Source organism: Aulostomus chinensis, chromosome 3 (genome assembly GCF_037954235.1).
Source record: "Aulostomus chinensis isolate RoL2024-O1b breed Wild chromosome 3, RoL_Achi_v1.0, whole genome shotgun sequence".
Taxonomy (NCBI): domain Eukaryota; kingdom Metazoa; phylum Chordata; class Actinopteri; order Syngnathiformes; family Aulostomidae; genus Aulostomus; species Aulostomus chinensis.
Window position 1 is genome coordinate 29,955,223 of NC_141322.1, and position 25,000 is coordinate 29,980,222.

At 43.8% G+C, this 25,000-nt stretch overlaps 1 protein-coding gene across 4 annotated transcripts in view; it reads left to right on the forward strand.

Annotated features, from left to right (window-relative positions):
* The window catches only part of ptprt (protein tyrosine phosphatase receptor type T), a 361,408-nt gene that overhangs the window by 111,376 nt on the left and 225,032 nt on the right, over nt 1-25,000 (forward strand). For all 4 annotated transcript variants that reach the window (XM_086200288.1, XM_086200289.1, XM_086200290.1 and 1 more), the window contains one exon: nt 1,991-2,116. In XM_086200288.1, coding sequence (XP_086056414.1) covers nt 1,991-2,116 — 126 coding nt within the window. The remainder of the gene's footprint in view (nt 1-1,990; nt 2,117-25,000) is intronic.

Consider the following 25,000-nt stretch of genomic DNA (forward strand, 5'->3'; position numbering starts at 1 on the left):
TGGGATTTAAAAAAAGAAGTTATTTCCCAGTTGATGTAAGTCTTGCTTGATCAGGCATCATATGACCACAGCATGCATTTTTAACATTTTACATTTAATGACATATGTTTCCAAATGTTGACTTGGGGGATGTTTGACCAAAGGAAGGGAGGAGTCCAAAGAAGGTCGGTGGAATGTTTCTGTTCACCACAGATTCATCAAATTCTTACATTTACATCTCGTTAAAGTTGCAGTGCAGCACTTGAACATATAAATCAGTATCTCTCACATTCAAGCCAAATCCAAAACCCTCATGTCGTTCACCACCGCCAGGTAAATCTCTGGGTATAAGGAGTTTCTGTACGTGGCGCTGCAGGGAGGATAAATACTGAGCATGCTCTGTAGGCCTGTCACACCACACAATGACGCTGGCCAACCTCCCAGTTAGCGCTCCGCTAACCAGAATGAAGATAAACCATTTAACAGCAAATACTGTATTTCCAGCCACGCGTCTCAGAGCTGCAACCTGAGTGGTTGCAGTGAAGACAAAACGCTTCTACTGAAGATTATGTGAGGTTTTTTTCAATAAAAAGAATAAAGGATACGCACCCAACTACAGAGGGCACTCTGGTCTGGTTGTATCCGTGTGTCAGACAGGCTGCAGATGGACGGACGCGTCAGCTCAGAGGAAGAAGTGCTCTTCGATGTTTGCTTTATTTAGAATCTTCTAGGCCTCAGAAAACATAAAAAGGTGAAATAAAACAGCATCATTTGCATGATGATAGAAACCCTTGTTTGAACCATGAGGCCCTTCCAGACGTTTCTAATATTATCAGGACAATTTGATCGAATTGATCTGATTGTTAAGCTGGTGACAATTTACCTGGGTGACAGTTTCTCCACCGTTTTGCAGCCGCGGTGGTAAGAACAGCGTTGGTCTCAGTCGACAGCAGCTGGTAACAACGATCACTGCGAGAGACGTACTGGATGTAACGCACCATAGCTGCAACGATGTTGCCGCTTCACGATAACAGAAATTGTGTTTCACAGGCTGTGTAAAAGTACAACTCCTCCAGTCTGAGTCCTGAAAGAGGCATATTTATAGTTTAACATGATTGGTTCCCTTTTTCTTTTCTCCTCAAACCTTTCCACCATCTGTACTTCACCTGCTTTCTCTCCTCCCCTCTCCTGGACAAAGACTGAACTCTTCCCCCGTGTTGCAGCTTGCAGTCATGCTGCAGCGTCTGCACCCGTTCCACGAAGTCTCACTAAGTCCTCGGGCTTTGGTTTCATTGTAATCTACAAGCCTATTACAGTTGAAGACAGACAGACACATTTGTCTTTTGTTTGATTAGGTTTAAACTGACAAATGTGCTCTCCGGAGCTGACAGCAACAAAAGAGGCAGGAGAAAATATAGGTATTAAGTCATTTTGTGAATAAAGCAGCGACGTTCTCCCGTTTCAAATGCTTCAAAACAAATTAAAATGGTTGTGCGTCAAAGCATATGTCTAATTAGGGGAATGTGAATGTGTGTGTGTGTGTGTGTGTGTGTGAGTGCACAGTGCTGTAGGCTAGCAGACGAGGCTAATGCAGTGGAAAATGTGTCTTAGCAGGGCCATGAAGTAACGATGTGACTTAATCATGTTGACACATAGAGCTTTCTCTTCATCTGTCCCTGACTCTTCGCCCTCTGAACAGCACCGATGCTGCTCATAAAAGCTCTCCCTTCTAATCTAACAGAAAGGTCCGGCGCTCCGGAGATTATAACCCCAAATACAAAGAATTAAGAGATTGGCTCAGTTTAGTTTTCCTTTTTTTTCTATTTCTTGTCATGGGAGGAAATATCTGCATATAAATGTCTTTGAGCTGACAAATGTTAGACATGCCACACTGTCACCGTGAGGTCACAAGTTCAAGCACACCTTGCTGGGTTGTCCCCACGCAGGCGTCTCAACCTCAGACATCTCGCCCCGTGGAAATGTATGTAATCTTTGTCTCTCTCTGTTCCAGGTGGCTGTACGTTTGAGGAGTCCTACAGCAGCTGTGGATACAGTGTTTCACTAGGAACCAATGGATTTACCTGGGAGCAAGTCAACTCCTGGGAAAAACCCACCATGGACCCGGCTCTGCCGACAGGTAGGAGACGGCTCCGGCCATCTGTAGTGTCTTTGACCACCTTTACTCAGGACGGGGGACAGGCCTGATTCATTGATTACCAGTTTATTAAGGGTTCAGTGGAACATGAGGTATTGGGATGGCCTGATGGGTTGTGTGGGTGGTGCAGTGCAAGTGAAATACTTTTCAAAAGGAAACCAAATACTAAGCCTTACTCATAAGCAGCACAAGTGGAAAACGTCAATGGGAAGAACACAGATTAACGTACACACGACCATGAAGAAAAGGTGGAGTCAAACATGGCGTCATGAAGACTGGTGAACACGTATTTGATGATTTGTATCCAGGACTGTGCGCCAGTGCTGTAAGACTAAAGATGAAGATGCAGAGATTTGTGCTCAAGCATGGTGATGCGCACTGTAAGCTGCCAGGTTCACCTGCAGAAACACAGTGACTCAGTTGAAATAATCCTCCTGCATCACCTCTCAGTCTCACCATCCTCAGAGTTAGAGTGGAGGAGCTGCGCGAGTCAAGCAGCACTGCACTCAAGGGATCTGCAAACTAACTGAGACGGACTTGGACTTGTTCCACAGGTGAGAGGAGGAGCCGAGACTGACCGGTGGCTGGCTGGCTCAGCTTTGTTCTCGTCACGAAAGTCCAGCTAATAGAATGTCAAACTGTTCTCGCTGCTCTGATTCTGAGGCCCATCTCACGCTCTTCGTCCCCTCACTCGAGAACGCAGTTGGTCATGAAAAAAAGAAACCAACCATCAGTCGATTATTAAACAGTAAATCGGTGGAGGATATTTGTTCAAAAAGGCAATCCCCACTTTGGCATCACCTCATCCACCCAGGTTGATGCCTCTGTGTACGGGCAGCTGGAGCAGCTGCGTCTCATCCAGATTCAAAGCGCTGTGACAAAGCTTTGGGATGATAATGAGCTGGAAGCATGTACCATTAATTTCATTGAGGTAGGATTTCTTTCTCTCTTCTACGAACAGAAAACAGCCCATTCTCAAGGTTAACGTTCACTTTGGATTATTCTTCTTTTTTCTTTTGTGCGCTGGAGTTGGCAGACTGCTGGAGCTCAGTAGACAGAGCATGACGTGACCTCAGCTTTGTGTTTCTCTCCGCCTGTCAAATGCCAAATAGCAATGAGATGTCTGTCTACCTGTCTCATCTTCTCACACATTTCTGCCCCCCCCCCCCCCCCACCAGCTCACATACACAGACACTCACACGTCCCCCACCCCTTCACACACTTGGGGTCCTTCTTGTCCAAAAATAGAACACAGAGTCGAGCTCAAACACAAAGGTCAGGTGCGTGTGGGTGTGACGCTTATGAGGAATTACCATGTTGTACCAGGATATACATTGATTTTAATTGTAGTTTAGTATACTCAGCTCATGTGAAGTACTTCTACTTGACAACAAGGTTGCATTCTAATTGGTAATTAGTAAGTAGGTAGTAGTACACGCAGCGATAATCCACACGATCCACAAGAATATTCTGATTATACGCAAACTGACTTTAATGGATCAAGTCTCAGCCTGAGGACAACCATGTTCCACCAAGCTGAGAGCAGTAGTACTAGTTCTCTATGAGAAACTATTTGAGATGAATTTTTGTCAGATCCTGATCGATCCTGCCACCCTGTTTACAGATTTAAATTATTAATGAGGTTGTGTCTGCTGTGAAATTATGGAACCACACTCTGACTGTAAATGAATCTCGTTAATCACTCCAGATGATGCTCATGTGAGCGAAATCGTCTGTACGAACCATCTTCAGTCTCATGATAGACTGCATTTTGAGCCACACATCAGTCTGCAGGAGATGGGGAGAGTGGATAGTGAATGGACTGGGACGATGCTGCAGTAATTGAAAGGTGTTTTGTGATTTTGGAGATATGTTACTGCACCTCTGCCTAGTGAAGCCATGAAAATTGCCCTGCGGTTGTGATAAGAGGTGGTCGGAGCATAAATGCAATTTCATGCTGAAATGGGGAAAGGTATTACATCACCTAATCAGCACAGAGACTACCCCGCCGCCCAACACACACACACACGCACACACACACACACACGCACACACACACACACACACACACACACAAAAACACACACTTTGGTACATACATGTATTGTATCAGCACCAACAAATTACCAAACAGGTGTAGACGCACAAAATAGACTTGTGCTTGAAGAAAATAGCTTTGTGTGTGTGTGTGTGTGTGTGTGTGTGTGTGTGTGTGTGTGTGTGTGTGTGTGTGTGTGTGTGTGTGTGTGCGTGTGTGTGTGTACACACCCAAATTTATTTGCGGATATGCTTGAATGGATGTGACTGGGCAGTCTAGCTGTTGCTAGCCATTAGCTTCTGTTAGCTTCAAGCTAAATGCACGTGACTGGCGCTTCCTGCAGTCTGGGGTCACAGACGTTCACAAAAGTTACGCAAGAGGTAAATATGTCTCGGTGAGATAAAGACACCTACTTGTGAGGACGTTGAATGTTAAAACATGTTCTGTTGTTCATTGCGTGCCCTGGCTGCAGCACGGGGTCTTTCTGGGTGGAGTCTCCATGTTCTCCCTGTTCCTGCTGGGTTCTCTCTGGTACTCCAGCTTCCTCCACAGTCCAAAGACATCAAGAGGGACCAGGTTAATCCAGACTCTAAATTGACCGTAGGCGTGGCTGGGAGAGCCAATGGTTGTCTGTCTCGATGTGTTGGCCCTGATGGACTGGTGACCTGTCCAGGGGGAAGGCTGCTGGGATAGGCTCCACCCTTAACAGGATAAGCAGTAGAAAATGGATGGATGGATGGATGGATAGCCGCAATATCACCATACCACATCCTGGAACTGTCTTCTGTTGATCGTACAGCGTCCCTCAGCTATGTGGATAATGGCATATACTGTCTGTCAGTTCTTTTGTCCACTGCCACCGTTTTCTCTGATTCATGATGATGTGTAGCCTCCACTCACCCGACCCAGATTTTGCATTGAAGATCTGATACCATTGAATGGGAGGCGATACGCCCGTCTGTTTCTCTCTGTCTGTACATCTCATGTCACTTATCTGCCTCATCTATCATTGCGGGTGGTGGTTGTCAGGGGCGATAGCCATCACGGCCTATGAGGCCTTCACATCATGGGCAGCTTATTGACTGCACACTAGCCTGGCAGCTGTAGATCTGATAAGGCTCGACAGGAACAAATTGTCTGTCAGTGGCTTTGTCCCTCGCATTACAGTAGAAGACTTTTAGACTTTTGCTCACTGACATGATATACTACACAGCCCAAAATGAGCAGGAGGAACATGATACTCTGTCTATCCATCTGTCTATCTATCTATCATCTATCTATCTATCATCTATCTATCTATCCATCTATCTATCTATCATCTATTTATCTATCTATCTATCTATCCATCTATCTGTCTGTCCATCTATCTATCTAACTATCTATCTATCTATCTATCTATCCATCTATCTATCTATGGGTTTTAAGTTAGCGGTCCAAGCAAAATGTATTCATCATAAAATGTTTGAAAGAAGAATGTTTAATTGTTTTCTTGATCTGGGTGATGGAAGACCTATTTTGTTGCAGGTTGTGATCAGACTGTCTGTCCAGCCCATATTCTGTATTCTTCTTATCCTCTTTCTAGTTTTGAAGTATGAAATGACTCATGACAACACAGTGCCTCTCGTCCGTCTATGACAGAAGTAAACTACACTCTTAGAAATCAAGGGTTTCCTCACTGTATTTTACAAAAAGCTGAGTAGAAAACCTTTCAAAATAATGCCAACTTATTTTTGAGTGAATTAAATATCACCAAAAAAACAAACAAACAAGTTTATGCTCGGTTGTAATGCTTAAGAGTCCTCTTCAAATCTCCTCTTCCTCACCTCTCCTCTGCAATATTAATAAAGCTGATAACGTTATCATGGAGCGCAACACTCCTGACAGCTTGTGGATCAGACTGGATGGATTGGCACGGCCGCTCTCTCCATCTCTGTCTCTCACTCTCCTGACGACGATGCCGTCATCAACGACATTCTTGCTGGCGTATTGATCTCCTGGCTAATCGTGATTGGATTTGAATGAGTGCTTTTGTTGAGTTCTTCCCTCATCATCTCTGCATTGACGTGGTGGATGATGAAATCCTCATCCTTGACAACTTATTGATATGACAAGATTGTCGAGCGTTGCTCCGTCTGTGTCGGTATAGATGTTGTGTTACAGTCTGTTTTGTTTTCCAGAGCCAGTACAGTGGTTGAATATCAAACTTGTTTTCTTCTTCTGATAATCTGTATAATAAAAGTGGAAAAAAGCGGCGCCATGACTCTGACTTGGTGTCAACTATCATGATGAGCATTTACATGCTGGACTGCTTTAATTCACACCTGCTTTTCCACTTTTCTTTTTATGACACTGTGTAAAGGTGCTGAGTGGGCGATAATGTTATTTGCCGGCTGTGTCTTCTTACTTACCTGGTTAAGTAAAAGATTGAATACAAATACAAATCGTACTCATTGTAATATACCTGTTTATTTTTTCATAAAGGTCCATTTTGATATTTACACGTGCAAAAGGATCCTGGATTTGCTCCTTGATCCAGATCCACCTCCAAAACTGCATGAGCTCTTCTGTGGTCCAGGCTTCAGCCAAAGTTTCATGAAGGTCAGCTGGGTAGTTTTGTAAACCTGCGCTGACAAACAAACAAAACTAATGAATAGACAGCAGCAGCAACAACAGCAAATGATCTGTTGGAGGAAGGCACACCAGAAGGTTCAGTTTAATTTGCTTAACACACATTACACTTCATATGTTTCATTTAATGAAGGCTAAAGCCCGCGCACGCATGATTGCTGCGGTTCTTTGTTAACAGTTGTACTCAGCTGCTCTTTGACTGACACGCCAATTCACAGCTCTGGTATTATGAGCTCTGCTAACTACTTTGAAAATAACAATGAAGATAAGATGGCAACCGCTTTCAACTCAATGTTAAAACTTTTGCAAACCACAAATTGCCAAGAGAGAAGAGACACGCACACACTCACACACACACTCGCAGCTCGTACCTCTTATTACCTTCAAACTACAGGCTGAGTGAGACAAACTCACACAAGCAGTAAACATCCGACATCAAAGCCCGTTGATGTTTTCAGCACCCATCAACATGGCCACAATCTGAGACATAAGAAATGATCAGAGGGAGATGGAGAAGGAGGAGGATGGGGGTGGGAGAGCGAGAGTTAGTTGATGAATGAGAGGAATGGATACACACACACACACACACACACACACACACACACACACACACACACACACACACTCCACCGTGATCTGTTCTTACAACTGAATCAAAGTCTGTGCATGCAACATATTTGCTACGTGGGTTAAAGCCAGAGAAAGAATGTTTTGAACATGTTGTGTTCTCAAATAAGACAAGAAACAAAGCTTGTCTCTAAAACAAAGAAATCAGAGGTCATGTGACCAGACCCCTCCCTTGAGGTTTTTAGATGCTGAACCACAAAAAAAAGACCCGACTCACTCTAAGGACCCCCACGGAAGCACAAAGGAGCCACTGGCCAGCAAGACATAAAGCTCTGTGTCTGCTCTTGACACGCCATCCTCACACTCCCCACACTCCTTACAAATGTTTGACTTTTATTTTTTCTTTGGCAGGAAGGAGGAAAAGTAGAAAATCTCAGTGGATCTGAAATCGCACGACAACAGAAACATGTTCATTTGTGGTTTGCGTGGTGACAGATGATGTGGTGGCTCCCTGTGAATGAAGATTTAATGATCCCTGAAGGGAAATGGACCCCTGCAGCAGCTCAGACAATGAAACCGATAAGAGGAAAATATGACAGTAGCATTTCTGATAATTCTTTGAAAAATGACAAGGGAATTAATTCCGGATGTAAATGACACGTACAGATAAAAATGTCTGAAATGACAAATTCAAATTGAAATCTATGCGCAAATCTCCACAAGTGGATGTATTGTTAGCTTTAAACACAGTTGCATGGCTCAACGGTGCGTGGGTACTCAAAGACCTGAAATACTGAAAAGGCTATAAAAGTATATCACAGTGACATTTCATCAGGAGGGTGATGTGTCAAATCATTTCGATATGTTCATCGTCACCGAGCACCACAACAATGAATGGTGTCAAGGTGTAGCAAAAATCTTGTCTGGTGGTTTGGTTTGTCAAGAACACACCAAAGAACAGACCCAGTCTGTATTGTACCATCGTGACTTCTCTTACTTTATATTCCCAGCTGATAGACACTGGAAATTTATGGCGCGGTCGCAAATTAAAAGTCAGGGTTTTTCACTGATCAGCTGATCTGGTACTTGATCACATTATGAATTCAAATTATCGCAGTTAAAATGTGAAACGTTAGGGTTGTAAATAAGCTAAAGGGCAGTCACGTGGGTGTAGAGAGAATGAGATTCACTCATCATGAAACTCAGTCAACACAGGTCGCTCACAGATGTTGGTACCGGGTCTCAACCGGGCCTGAGTTCATCCTCATCAGATGCCATCAGCACGTGTCAGCGGATCTCTTTGATAGTGAATCGCTTTTAAGTCTTTCAAATGCGCAAATGCACAAAAATCTTAAACCCCTGTCTCTGGTGTTTTGCAGGCTTGTAATAGTCTGACAGCCAAATGAAATATACCTTCACTTCTCGCCGTTTTTGTGGTTTTAGGCACTTTAAAAACTAGCCCAAGCCCAGCTGTCAATGCCAGAGGAAAACTGTGTGTTTGCAGGTGTATCCTGTCATATTCAGTGTTGATATTTGCATTGACAGGACCAAACTGTGTTGCAGAAAGCCTGGCAGCTCTGCGTGTCTTCACTTTTTCTTTCATGACTTTCATTTTTTTCTCTTCTTATTCCCAATCTCTGTCTCTCTCCTCCCACCTTCATTCTCCCAGACACTCATTCCTCCTGAGGCAACTTTGTCCTAAATTTTCATCGATGTTATTTTTTTAGATTTGACAGCTTGACAGGAAAGAGTGTTTGAACTGCCGGGAACATCTCAAGTTGTATTTTGACATTCTTCCTTGTACGTGTGTGTTTTCGTGTGACTGCTCATCTTATTTTTCCTTCGAGAGACTGAAAACAAATCAGTACTAATCAGAGAGTGCCTCGCCATTCAGTTGTGAGACATATTTAGCACACGCACACATTTATACACAGTACACACATGCACAAACACACACACCATCACGCCTGTTTAATGCTGCCATCAGAAATACACTTCTAAATTATAGCGTGTCACAGCCGTATAACATTAATCGCGCGCGTGTGTGTGTGTGTGCGCGCGTGTGCATCAAGTGGCTGCTGATGGGTGCAGAGGTTAAATATCCTGTCTGCTTTTTGGGCGCCGGTGGTGATTCAAGGGCCCTTGTCAGGGTCGACTTGATTGCATTTGTAATTTGTGGGCAGGCATGAAGTAAAGGAGGTTGGTTTGGAGAAATGACAAATGACACAAAGCGATAATGACACATTGACAGGCTGACAGGCAGATGTTGCGTAAATCACTACATTTTATTTTTGCAAGAGGTGTGAGAAAATCTGTAAAGGGTTAGCTTTGGGGAGAAGTGGAAAATGACAACTCTTGAAGTACATTAACAGCCAGGCAGACCCAAACAGTTGTTTTTTTCCTGTCCTCTTTTTGAAGAGACTGCTCCAAACATATGTTCCGGGTCAAGTCCCTCCCTCTATGATTTAAAACTGATTAATGCTCTTTATGTTGGCCAGCTGTTGCTCTTGTTTGGGTACAGAATGCTGCAGTTCATCTTTTCCCCCATCTGGTCAGTGGTATCACACGTCCGATCAAAGTAGCTCAGGTCTTCTAGCTGCTGGCTGTCCAGCATTTTTTTGTCACATGTATATGTAAGCAAGGGAACTCTGCAGGTCCATCTGGCTCTCCCTCAATTATCCCAACAACCACTCTGGCACGTGCATTGTTTAAGAAACAGCAAATCATCATGAAGGAGGACAGTCGGTTCTGAGTTTTCTCTGTTTGGTCACTTTGTGATTGAATGGCTTTGTGACAGGGTCAAGATTCTGGCTTCATGGTCAAGACGACAGTCAGGATTCTTATTGACAGTCGGGATGAATTGAGAATGGCGTGCGAGATTGCGGATAGTGTCGGTGCTTTGTGACATCATCACACAAACCATGGCAACCATCAGGGTTGAGTTTAAAACAACATACTTGAGTTGAGCTTGCATGCGTGTCACTCCCTCAGCACCAGGAGCCGCTCCCGGAGTGTCTTAAATTGATGTAAATGGCTTTACGCTGCTGTCAGGGGAAGGAGAAATGTGTGTTTTGTGGTCAAGAAGGTGTTGGGACTAGAACGGGCGGCGTGCAGCCCCGAGAGTCAGACAGGGTGAGAGATTCTGTGACGCTGTGTTCAGCTGATCTGAGATGTTGTGGTTAGAAGCGACTCGCCTGCTCTCCGTCTCAAAAATGAGAAAATAATCTTTTTAATTTCCGTTCCTCTCCAGAAACATCTTTGGATTCAATCACTTTCCTCCTTTTCAACTGTTTTCAAATTGTTCTTCGTGAATAAAAGTCATCTTGACTTTGTTTAACCGCTCAGTAGTTTATTTAAGCTCAAGATGGATGGTTGTTACATGGTGATTACAAGCTGGAAGTCAAAGTTCAGGCTGCAGTTTAATTTAAGCTGCCAGCTATTGGGAAACCTAATACATCACACATCCTCACACAATGATGATAAATGTTTTCATTGCAACATTTGAAAAGTAATTACACAACATGTTGCCTAATTTCTGCATTGTGCACACTGAACAAATCCTTGCATATACGTTTGCATGCCAAGTACCGCGATTAATGACCAGGACATCTAAATGCTCCATTAACGAAGCAACGGCCTCAAGCACAGTAATTATAATAATAAAAATACACTGTAAATACTTCCCCTGGTCTGCACCCGCCTCTTGTTTGTGCTCATGGAGAGGAGAGAAGGATCCGGTCCAACAGTCTAGGCCGACTCTGGCCAGGACATCCGTGTTGCCGGGTGTGAGGTTTACAATGTGATTACCACGGGAACAACTAGTCACATCAACCCATTCCATCCATCACTGTGCAGATGGACCTCAAATCTCAGCAATGTCACCAGTGAATAAGATATCATCTCATATCTGACACAGGAACAAAAACAGCCTCTCCTGGTTTGAGGCGATGGTGAGGTCTGGTTACGTTTAAGGAGGAGATCCCTTTTAGGAACATTTAGGGGCAATTTGGGACCGCAGTTCCCCTTGAAACGCCGCTCTAAGACCCGCATGCAGCTGTCAGTCTCTGTCAGAGTGAAGCCATTATCATGTAGTTATAGAGGCTGAGATGAAGATACATGGATTACCTGGCTGGTGAAATCTCTTCATTACTCCAGCTACAGCATATCAAGCTGTCAGCTGTGCCAGCGAGACTGAAAATAAGATGAGTCATTTCACTTGATAATGGAGCCTCTTCACGAATTTAAAAGATGTTGTTGCACTGTGAATTGCAGCTGTGTATGAAATGCACCAATAACCCTGCCTGCAAAAATCTGAGACAACCAGCCAAAAAACTAAAACAGGAATTCTTGCTCAGGTCATGAGAGTGAGGAACACGTCTGTGCTGAAAGAATCCTCCGTCACCATCAGCAGTTTCATCATCGTCTCATGAGTCGGCCATGTTGCTCTGGTTGAGATTTGCGCTGGCGATGCGCAGGAACATGCAGGCGTGTCTCCTGCTTCCACTGAAGCTTCCCTTGCAGGGCAGAGCAAGTTACAGCAATGAGAGCTGCAAGTGAGAACTGTGAATGCATCAAAAAAGCAACATTTTCATGATTGTTTTGACACCACAGTGGTTAAGGTCTGGTCAGGGTCATATCCTGATGATTCGTCAAAAACACCTCATTTCTCAGCTTAAACAACAGCTGGAAACGTGCCTGCATCCCACGCAAAAACAGCTGCTTCTGGTGTTTGAGACGCGGCTCAAAATGACCCGACATCTCGTTACGTTGCCAGAAACGCGGTGGAAACCAGACATCTGGTTTCTTTACTCTGTGAGAATTAAGAGTGAAATGATTCGGTGTGTACAGAAGGAGTCTGCAGAGACTCAATGGAGTGATATTACACATGAAAAACAAAAAAAAAAGGTGTTGTGATAACATGCAGTGATATAAAATGAAATATTGATACATCTTTTGATCAGACCAGGCTGGAACTTTTCTGTTTTTCTTCATGATAAAAATAATGTTCAAACAAATGGGTTCATGCTAATATAATCTTGTCTCTCGCTGTGTCTTGAATTAATCTGAATTATGTTTAGTCAGTATCAGGAATCACAGATTTGCCTTCGGGTTTTAATAACCGACGGACCCTCACTACACCCTACATCCTTTATTAGCAATGAGTGATTATAAGTATAATTACTGTGAAGCAGTTTTACTCCCTACTAATCTTTACTGTTTTTCTTTCTTTTTCATGTCAGACTCTTTAAACTTGACTCTTTCTCACCCTCATAAACACACACACACACACACACACACACACACACACACACACACACACACACTTACACAGAGAAAACAAATCTACAAACACAATATTAATGTTCATGTGGAGGCTTTTATCTATGTCTGGCTCTCCCGACGAGAGCAGAGCAAACAGAAGACTGAATGAATAACTAACACACCACAAACAACACACTCACACACGATTTATCAGGGGGAGCAATAAATGCCCGTTTTTAAGACCAAGCCACCATATAAAAGCCTTGGATCACAGAAGTAATGGGTCCCTGTAGGCCAGTGATAACTCTCTGTGTTTATGTTCGAGTGTGTGTGTGTGTGTGTGTGTGTGTGTGTGTGTGTGTGTGTGTGTGTGTGTGAGAAAGGGAGAGAGAGAGAGGTAGACTGAGAGGGACAACACTAAGAGAAAGGCAATAATGTCTGAAAATGACAGACAACCTGGAAGAAAAGGGGAGTGGAGAGAGAGCGAGAGAAGCACAAAGACATCATCGCCAGCCTGTTTCATTTTCCATCTCTGCCAGCTCCATCTAATCTCGGCCCCTGATGTGTTTCTTTCTTCATTTGCAGTTAGTGGGTAGATTACATACCCCACACCCAGCTGTGGGATCCACATTACAGCGCGTGAGTCAAAAATGTGCCTTTGAGCCCACTGATGTTGTGGGTGTGCGTGTGCCTACCTGTGTGTTGTGCGTTTGTGTCTGTACAGACAGCAGTGGGTTATAAAAATAGCCGTAATATTCCCAGAGCAATTTTCTCCTTGAGGCTGGAAGGAAAATAAGCTCTTATATAGATTTACTCATGCATGTCTCATGCAGTGCACATGGGGTGTGTGTGTGTGTGGGGGGGGGGGGGGGGGTGACATCTCCATTTGAACCAAATTTTTGTCTTGATAGGCTCCAAAGAAAACCGAAACGTAAAATCAGATGAAAGATAAAATGATTGTTATGATTAGAGTGATGCCAGTAAGGGTGTCCCCCTCTCTATCAATGTGCAGTATCTGTCAGGGTTTTATAAGGTTTCATAATTCTGTGAAGATTATATTCTGGAGGGATTATCAGAATTTTGAATTTTTTCCAAATTTAGAATTTTATGTCTAAGAGCGCCGCACGGTGGTGCAGTGGTCAGCACTGTCGCCTCACAGCAAGAAGGTTCTGGGTTCGAGTCCCGGCTCGGAACAGGATCTTTCTGTGTGGAGTCTCCATGTTCTCCCTGTGCCTGCGTGGGTTCTCTCTGGGGCTCCGGCTTCTTCCTGCCGTCCAAAGACATGCAATTGGGGACGAGGCTGATTGATACTCTGTAGGTGTGAATGTGAGTGTGAATGGTTGTCTGTCTCTATGTGTTGGGCCTGCGATGGACTGGCGACCTGTCCAGGGTGAACCCCGCCTCTCGCCCGTAGACGCTGGGATAGGCTCCAGCCCTCCGTGACCCTTAATAGGAATAAGCGAAAGAAAATGGATGGATGGATGGATGTGTAAGAGCTTTGGGATGCACATGGTCTGCTTGTAGGAGCTTTCTTTGGACATGTGTGCAGCGTGTTGGGAATGTGCATCTGGAACTGGGTCCTACAGAGCCGCCACACAGATTCTCGGTTGTTTACTGCCACAGATGTGGGAATGTGCTAGCTTAATGTTAGCATGTAGCCTGCTAACGAGTGCAATAGCTGCCATCAAACATTTCTTTATGTTCTTTCATGAATGCACATTAGGAGAAATTCTGAGAGAAAGTCTCTGATTTTTAATATTGAACCTTTTTTTTTTTTTTTTTTGGCTTTTGGTTTATCTGGTGTGCCAAGTCATATGTGAGAAACTATTCACCCACGCCACATTCAACCCTTATACTCCTGGAAAACCTGCCAACCCACAACCCCGTTCACCCAACAATCTCAATGCTGAAGCAGTTGGACCGAACGGTTTCCATTCAGCGTTGCTACTCACCAGCATCATGCATTTTTTTTTATCAGGAATGGCAGGAAACATGACTCATCGGATCCCATTGGCCACGACATCGCTGCTCAGCTGTTTGAGTCCTTGGTTGCAGTGAGACTTTTAGTGAAAAAACACAATGAGGAGCAAGAAAGTACATTTACACGCTTGTAGTGACCTACAATACTTTTGTAGCAGTTCGTAGAGTATTTGGTGTTAATGAGCAAGGCTGAAGTTGGTTAAAGCAAGTTATTATCTAGTTCCCAGCTGTTAATGCCATTTTTTGGGGGGGACACTTCTCCTCTATGTGTGTATGACATTGATTCAATTAGTTTGTCTTTCTTTTACACTTCATTTATCACATTACAACAAGTGAGGGGCCCCGATGTTATAAATGCGCACGCTCTCTATCTTCCAGGAACTTCTGTGTTCAGAACTCTCTGTTTTTTCTAATATCATTTTTGAGAGTGTATAAATGCACTTTCCAGCAGATAGTACACACTTGCCAGGGAATTAACAGCTTCATTCCAGCACTGCGTCTGTCATGAGAGACAACTGGTGCATTAAAATCCTGTCAATATTTCAGCACTGCAGATTGTTCTGTCAATAAGCAGCTACTGCTCCGTGAGCCGATGCCTTCAGATCACTCCACTTTTGTCAAACGCAACATTTCATGAATGCGGCACATAATAAAGGCTTCAGAATCAACTCGTATAAAATAACACATGTGATGATGCATGGCGGAAAGTAATGAATACATTACAGAAGATGCATCAGCAGCACACGGCGCGCCACGTTGTATTGATAGGTAGATATAGACGTACACACACACACACACACACACACAGACTCAGGGCACATGAACATAAGCATAAACAAATATGTGTAGGCAAGTGTGAAATTGGCATTTAAGCACGTGGAATTGCATGCACACACCCTCTCACACACTCAGACACGTTTTTTTTTTTTTATCATTTATTGATGTATACAAGGCAATGTGTAAAGGCAGTAAACCTGGCAGAGATGAGATTGTGCCTTAAGACTGTTATGACTTGGGTGTTGGATGTGATGAAGAACATGAAAATTTAAACACAAGCCTTAACCATCATCTGCAGGACGGATGTGACCATAGTAAATACGTACAGCTGGGGGGGGGCATCTTCCCATTAATCTCTGGATTGGAATTTTGATTGTGCAAATTCAAGTCTATAAAGTGAAACCTGTACTTTCATTTGCTTCACCCATCTTTATTTGAAATCCTGCTGTGCCAAAGGAACAGCAATGAACGGCCAGTAAGAGCAAGCGGACCGATGAGTGTTGCGTACGGTACTTGGTCTGTAACATGAGCTTGCATCTTCTCGGCGCCCGAGCTAACCAGTCATCGCGGCCGCCTCAGTTTCGGTGGAAGTGAGTGGGCCAGGAGTAAACACTAGTTGTTGTTTTTGGTTTTGGAGTCAGTGTGTCGACTGCTGAATGCCTGGCACACCTGCAGGGAAGTTACTTCAAAGCACTTTTCTGCTTTCTGTGTGGGGAATCTCTTTCACTTTTAGTCTTTCTGTCATTGTGTGTGTGTGTGTGTGTGTGTGTGTGTGTGTGTGTGTGTGTGTGTGTGTGTGTGTGTGCGTGCGCGCGCGCGAGTGTGTGCGCGCGTGTGTGTGCGCGCGTGTGTGTCTCCTCCAGAAGCAGAATTTTCAAACATCTCTTTGGTATGCTGCACACACACGTAGGTAACAGTGGTTGAAAGGAAAAAACATGCACGTACTGTTGAGCACTTGCACTCACACCATGACACAGCCTTGTGAGGATGCAGATATTAAACTGCTCATGTGTTGTATAGGGAGGCCTGTAGACAAACATAAACACTCTCAGCCCCACAATCAAATGTGGGCGTTGTTTGTTTCTGCAAAGCACGTGTACATGTAATCTAACCTTTGTGAACGAATGCTAACCTCTGACAGAACAAAGCTGCCAATAGGAATGTTTTCTCCCCACCGGGAGGCATGCCGGCAAGTCTCAAAGCTGAAACACGGCGGGTTGGTCCGGGATGTGTGATGTGAGCGGTGACTGTTAATAATCACTGTCATCAGCAGCTGTCTGACCACATCCATCACACGAGACGAGCAGTCGAAAACTTCTCAGCTCATCCTTGACTCCCGGTGATGTTTGTGTCAAATTTGAAAAACATTCCTTCAAGGCGTCCCAGAGATTCTGCGAGTGAATGAGTGAATTGATCTTGAAGCTGTGTTGTACACGCCCATCCAGAGTTTGTTATTAAACTCAACGAAAATTGTATGTTGCTCAAATATAAAGTCAAACCACAATTGTCTGGATTATCGCACAGAAATTCATGTAAAACAAACACCTGGATGAAATTATGGCCATTGCTTTGCCTTTGACCTCTGCGGGTGACACATGTCCAGGAGGGAGAAACAGCATTTACATATGTAAAGGAAATTCATGAACAGCATATCTGTGCATTAATAAGTATAAACACTGTGTACAACATGTGAGGGCCACTGTCTGACAGGAACTGCAATCCTCCAGGTATCACCACGTTTTCCCCAGTTGCTCATGGAATCAGTGACATAAACAAAGCCCCGGATGTCTACTCACTTATTATTGATTATCTCTATTTAACTTTTTAATTAAAAAAAAAAAAGAAGATTTGTTCATGGTTTCAAACCCAAATCTTTCAGAAAGTCATGAATGTCGTGGATGTCAACATCACTTTTGGCTTGCATAACCTCTGTTTTAATATTAAAACAGTTTTTATAGTCATTCAGTTTGTTTTTTGCATCTTTTTCTTGCCAAATATGTCCAAATTTACAAGCAGAAGCCACTAGTGCTTAAAAAAAAACAACAACAACAACAAAACAGTAGGCAAAGCTTGACTGTTGTGTCCACATTCATCCGAGGAGGAAAAAACCCACTCAACTCCTGCGGTAATGGCGGTAATGGCAGTAATGGCGCTCTGTGTGTTAGAGCAACAGCCATTCTGACATATTGGTGGGTCACAGCAGACAAACATTTTCCTGATATTACTTCTTTTTTGGGGGGGGTGGGTGTCTCTAAAAATGAAATGGCTCCATTCATCAGGGTGATCATGTTGAGCTGAGATCATTATTTATTTTCCCAATTCGATGACTCTCTTTTGACTGTGTCAGTTTGAAAGATTTCCTCTCAGAGAGATTGGAATTTGTCTTCTATCATTCTGGCCTTTGTGATTGGACATCTCCTATTAATATCTTATTCTTTCATTTTCTCTCCCTTCTTTTACCCCCCCCCCCGCAACCTCCATCCCTCTTGAGGTTCTGTCCACATATTTTGATGTGCATTTATAAAACTTACAAGGAAAGATGAATGGAAACAGCAAAATTCTCAGTTTTGCAAAGAAGTCGTGCTGTGAATACCACAAGAGGAGGACGTTGATATGGACACATGATGGAAACCCCTTCTGTCGTTAACTCACGTGACTGACTGGTTGTTCCAACCACTGTCTTCACAAATATCCCCAAACTTTGTCTTTGCCTCTGCACAGCTCGTCCAGTACGAGCTGGTACTTTTGACCAATTACAGTTTGCCCAAACAGCAAAGAACAGCAAACAGCAGAACGTATGTTCACATATGGCGTCGTCACGCAGTACATTTCATTCACGCCGAACCAGTTGATGGAAAAACAGCAAATGCACTGTTATCCTTTGCTCATAATTCGCTTAATAAATGGAAAGACAACTTCTGTTTCCGACTGTCCAATGAGGCTCAAGAAGGCAAAGAACCAAGATGAGAAATGGTTGGAAATGCACAAGTCATTAAAAAGCCAATTACCCACAGGTTCAGTGCTACAGGGAGGAGATCAGGAACACTTGAGAGCAATCGTAAAGCCACTGATATATGGCTACCAAATAGCTCTGTGTGTGTGTTGTGTGTGTGTGTGTGTGTGTGTGTGAGTGAGTGAGAGAGAGAGAGAGGACAAGCGCTCTTCTATTTCCACATCGTGTGTGTCACTTACACGTCTCTGTGAGCTTGTGTCTCTGCAGGCTGCCAACATGCACCAAGTTTGTGTGTCTGTTCAATTCTGTATTTCTGCACGTCAGTCAGTTGTTACCTGTGTGTTTCCAAAAGTGTGCATTTGTGTGTGTGTGTGTGTGTGTGTGTGTTTGTTTTGGGTAAATCAATATCCCAATGAGAAAGTAATACTCAATTCAGTTTGTCACATGAATCTGCATCACATCGACCAGCGTTCCACTATTATTATCATTTTTCACATTTAGTTCACACTGCCAGAGAGCCATCTGTCACAGATAAATACACACAAGGAAATAGACGTACAATTACATATACAGTGCAAACACACACACACACACACACACTCACTGGTTTCCGTCTCTCCAAGAGACACCAAATAGATTAAATTAATTTCCTGGAGACTTATTAAAGCGTTACTAATACCAGATATTTCATTTGTATTCAAGATAAACTATAATTTACTGATATGAGAATTTGCACCAAACACTGGCAGGGCTTCTGAAAAATGGCGGTTAAAAATATTCACTTTTTAAATATCCGTCAACAAAATCAATGGGTTTTTTTGTTCAGTGCCTGAATTAAGTTCCGTTACCAACACAAGCTTAGAACATTTTCCTCTCATGCTTCAGGTACATCAGGTCACCCCGCACTCCTGAATTCTAAAGCATTTCTTGCAAGCGGCGGTTCCTGCGGAGAGGCTCGGTGCGGCTGCCATCACAAAGCGAAGTTGTGGTGACACTGAAGTCGCCCCCCCAACTCTTCTGCAGCACTCCGAGTTTTTGGTTGATGCCTCATCTCCTCCTCTGGCTGTTTGGCTACTTGTTGCTGCCAGTGATGATGTCAGTTGCTTTCCAGCCTCTAATCACAGGAGGTGTGCGGCCATGAACAGGGACAGACTTGCAAAAATGCAGGAATGTCTTCTCTGATTTCAGAATGACATTTGTCCTCACATAGATAGTAAGACACGAGACAAACTCTGGCCCCTCCCCCTACAAATGTTTGGGTTTTCAATTTGCGCACGCCGTTGTGCACTGCTGATTATCTGTGGACTCCAGAGATGCAGGGAAAGATCACATCCTGGTCACGCTCATCCTACACTTGGCAACCCAGGATCATCTTCATTCGTATGGCAAAATACCACTGAATTTACGCTCTTACTTTAAATAACATTTTGATCAAAAGTGTGAGTTTGTCCGATATAGTGTGGAGTGTTTTGTTCGCTGTCGCACATGTCTGAAGCACATTCAGACTTATCATTCCTCTGAACCTGAATCTCTGGTTTAGCTTCTGCTCATGGAATGCAGCACTGGTATTTCTCTTCAGTAGTCACGGAGAGGATTGTTCTTGCACCACGGAGCTCATTTTTATTATATTCATCTGGTATGTGGATGTTGTTCAACATTCCTCTACTGAAGCCTGACAGAGAGAGAAAGTATTCAGACAGTCTGACAGGCTGGGAACAAAAGAGCAGCAGAGCCAGAAGCTCGATGTGAGAGATGTCTGACCAGCAGCTAGCCTGGTCCAAGTTAGCCGTGATGGACTATCGAATAATTGGCCTTTTTCCAAACAGTTTTGATGGATGACTTCTTTGATGGTTCTGGGAAACAAACCATGTCATGCGTCAAGCTACAGTCAAATGTAATTGTGTCAAATAATGGGGGGTAGGGAGGGTAACAAGCACTTTTTTATTTCACAAAAGTCTCTCAACCCACTTTCAGCCCACCTCAACCATCAAGGGAAGGTCAAGGATTTGATTAACGACACGGTTTAGGTGAGGGGGTGTCTGTCGTCATGGTTACAACAACAGCAACACAACTGAGGAGGTGGTTTTTGGATATAAAACAGCAACCTCTGGCGTTAGCGTTTGATGTTCAAGTGACCTGTCCATCCGGGGAGACCCTCAGACTGGGTCTCCCCGTAACAGCATCAGCAGTTATTACCGGTTATCCTCCTGTAAGAACTACTGGAGCCTCTTGGGGGGTGGAGGGAGGGTGATCAATTGAATGTTTTGGGGGGGCTTGAAAACCCGGTGTAGGGGATTTGTGAGTGGCTCTATGTGCTATCGTCAATAACCGAGTCCACTGGGACACAAAGGCACTAAAAGCATCACAGCTCAAGAATCAATGTGTCCCTTTTTTCTCTTTGCTTCTTTTATTGTTCTTCTTCTTCTTTGGAAAACTCACATTTTTATCCATTTATTTATTTATTTATTTATTTATTTAGCTTTTTCACTTTATCTTCAGTGGTCTCTTCTTTCCTCCATGTCTCAACTCTTCTCTATTATTTCTGTTTTACTGTCTTCTCTTGCTCTATAGCCACACAAAAACACACACACTTCTGCTGTAGCTCTGTCTCCCTTTTGTCTCTAACACACACACACACACACACACACACACACACACACACACACACACACTGAAGGATGAGGCACCTGAGGGAAGAGCTGAACAAATGACAACCTCTCAGCCGTAGTCCCAAGTGTCAGTGGTCACATGCTCAGTCTTCGATCTTTTATAGGTCAACCCACCCATGACTTGTGCAGCAAGGGCTTTTGGGATTCAGAGTTCCCACAGGTCAACTCTGGCTTAGGGATTTATTGTACAGGTTTATGTGTGTGTGTATAACTCACACCAGCTCGCCGCTGATTACCCATCCAGGAGGGAAACAGAAAGGTGTTCCCCGAAGGTCTGATCAATATTTCCGATCTGCCTGTCTTTACCACCTTATTAGGAGGGGATTATAGCGGCTCCAGAAAGGCCTTCAGGCGCATGTGTGTGGGGAGCCCATCCATTCCTCGTAGAACAGCAGAAAACTCGATGAGCAGCCTTCACAGTCTGAATACAGGTGGAGGTAAAATCTGGTCAAATAACCAAAAGACCAGATTTCCTTTTCGAACAATGTTGGTTGTTGGAATTGAACGAGCAATGAAACCAGGTGGAGGAAATAGAGCTTGCGTGTATCTTCAGTCACCATAAAATTCAGTTGAAATTTAGTGTAGTCACAGAGGTAATGTACAGATTATAAACCATAAAAAGAAATCACTTTTTAGATTACGGTTTTATTCAATCATTTAAAAAGCCAAGCAGTGTTGAGCAGACATGAGCAAACATCAGCAGCGTGGCATCAACAAGCCACCCAGCGCGAGTTTGTTACTGGTGACCTCAGGGTATGAAATTCAGAAAATATTTTGGGGGCAATTTTGGCCCCCACAGTCTGAAAAAGGGGGGCATTTTTCAAATGATTTGGGACGCTAGAATAAATTGTAGTTAGAGCTTGTTTTATTGAGGGCCCTACCGATTCATCGGCCAGCTGATTTAATCGGCCAGTTATAGCCATTCGAGCGGAATCGTGATCGTCCCAAAGTTGTCCGATTGACGCTGATTTTAACACTTAATTTTTAGTAATAAAATGCCGTTAGCATGGTGTTATTCTTAGAAATGATGTCCTTGTGTATCCAATAGAGGACGCTCTCGTCACGCTCCACAGCAACCCCGCAGAGTGAGAGTGAGGTCGTCTACAGTATTGAAGCCAAAAGTGCGTGAGTACTAAAACTGAGCCGTTTGCCGCAATGGTAAGTTTATGATATCTAGTTCGTGGAATACAAGAATAATTTGGTACGTTTCCCATGACGTGCCTCGGTTTTTTCTGTTAGCAGGCTAAAGAAAGTTAGGATAACCTAGCTTAAATATTAGCTACCTTGCTAAGCCATTTAACCGAGTCAGTCACGGCACCGTGAATGATGTCACGTTACAGTACCTCAAAGTAATATGACGCTCACTCAGGCAGCTGCATGCTACCAGACACGATCAGACCGGAGCAAACTAGGGTGACGCTTCGTCGCGGTTGAGTTTCCAGGTCAAAATCATTGCTGGCAGGGTTCATCTCTTTGTCCACGTGTTTGTGGGAGTTTTGGGAGGATCTGGTGGAGGAACGGTAACTGGTTTACTTTAGTGGGTAGGTAGTTTAACTGGCTTAACCAAGTAGTGGTCATGATCTACCGCAGCACAGCAGCTTCAGGTATGATGATATGTAGTGAGGAGCGTTGTCTGCGTGTGAGAGGCGGGGGCGCGCACCCTTGCGTTCACGTAATCAGTGCAACCTTGTTAATAACGCCTGGAGACTAATGAATTGTTGGCAAAAACTTGGGGGCGATTTTGGGGTGGTGGTTTTTGGGGGCATTCTTGGCTGAATTGGCCCGTGGCTCTTGCTTATTTCCGACACTGGTTGACCTCTCCTCACCTCCCCAGTTTTTGTTTGTCTTCTCAGGGAGCCGCTGAATTTATTAACCTGTAAAGCTGTTTGTGATATTGGACCATGCAAATAAACTCAGCCTGAGTCAATAAAAGATAGTAAAACAAGTGAAGCAAATTTTAAGGAGAATATTTCAGGGTGTTGGGAAACGGAGCCATGCAGCGCGGCTCTTAAGCCTTTTACAAGGCAATAAAGGTCCAAACATTTCGTGAGTTGACTCTTTTCTTCTGCACAGAAATGTTGACAGGCCAAAGTAAAGGAGCATATGACCACAGCCCCAGGGGGAGTATGCGTACAGTTACAGTACAAGGGTACTGCAAAAATTTAGGGGCAGAGACTGGCTGTGGGCAGTTCTTCTGGTGATGCACTGTCAGCTTGTCCAGTTCCTCCTGGGTGGGACAGCATGAGTTGCTTTAGCTCCCAGTTTGCTGCCTAGCTTACTCAAATGTGGATAAATGGTAGAAACGGCCGATGGGAGCGGCAGAACCCCTGAGCACGCAGCAGAACAGCTGAAGTCCTGAAAATCATCTGCTCAGTGGCGTCCAGCACCGTGTCTGACAGAGCTAGCATTGATGTCAGCGGTGCTAGCCTAGCCACTGGTGGTGCTAGCTTAGATGAAGCGACATGAGTGAGGCGTCACTCATAGTGCCTGCTGACGTGCATAGAAGACCTGCTCATTCTGATCAAACATTATGACGCTTTCTCCTGACAGTCCAGAATTCGTTCTACACACTGGACCCTTTATAAACATGGATTATAACAGAACAGCACCTGAATAACCGATTCTGTTTGACACACACACACACACACAGTTGGCACAAGAGTTTCATTCTACAATTCTACAATTTCATTTAGCAGACGCTTTTGTCCAAAGGGACGTACAACACAAGCAAGAATTTAGACTTAATTAAGGAAAAGTCCATAGGAAGCGCCAAAGTGCTTCAGTTGTGATTTGGTCACAGGTACTGCCATCTAGTGGCAGAAGAAGTGTCACCCCCCCCCCTCCCTTTTTTTTTAAATTTTTTTTATTTTTGACAGACATACAACATCACACAACACAGTTAGTGCTACATAGTCACTAAGTCCTGGGTCTTGGACCCTCTGACTGATTCTACCCCACAGGACAAAGAGGAGAAGAGTCAGGTTCAGTGCCTCGGTGTCCTCTGAACAATTGAGTCTTCAATTGTCTCTTAAAAGTAGAAAGGGACTCAGCAGAACGCACAGAGTTCGGTAGTTCGTTCCACCATTTGGGAACAACAGAAGAGAAGAGTCTGGCTAGAGATTTGGAGCAGCGCTGGGCTGGAAGCACCAGGCGTCTTTGGCATGCAGAGCGTAGTGGGCGAGAAGGAGAGTAGACCTGGATCAGGGATTCCAGGTAGACTGGAGCCGTTCTTGTGATTTGAGTTTCATGACAGACGTTTCCAGGCCACATGTGGACACACGCTATCTCACGATGCCATCCAATCAAATCTCTGCTGCTGGATTTTAGAAAACAAAACAAAACAAAACAAAAAAAACCTGTCGAAATTACAAATGTAAACTGAGCTGATGGATGCTGAAATAACTGGGAGAGATCTTCTCCCAGAGAACGTCTTAATCCAAGAGACGACACACACAAAATACCCGATAAGAAAAAATGAAAGAGAGATTTAAGAGCTACACAGCCAAAAACCAGCATGCTTTGAGCACAGACCCCGGGGAGCCATTTGAGCACATCGCACTCTGTGAACATCTTGCATCAACGCCGTGTTTCAACAGCAAATCTGGGGATGTAATTGATCTATTGAAGAGCGATTTAGTCTAAGCTTCTTTCTGCTTTTGTTGCAAAAACTGCTTTCATGTCTGAACTTCAAAATGCCATTGTTTTGTTAAAAAAAAAAAAGTTTTTTTATGGAGCCTTTAAAGATGGAAAGTTTTTTTTTTATATTGTGCTTATAAAATCTTTTGTCCTTTTGAAGTAGATGTAGGTGATGAGGAAGCGCATTACATTTTTATGTATGAGCCCACATAATCCCACCTGTGTTCATTTGTGGATCCTTTTATCCAAACGTAAAAGACAAAAAAAAAATCCTGGCAGAAATCTGTGTCCAACATGCCAAACTCCCCTTAAATTTTTCACACAGAGTTGGCATTAATTTTATTTTCATTGTGATT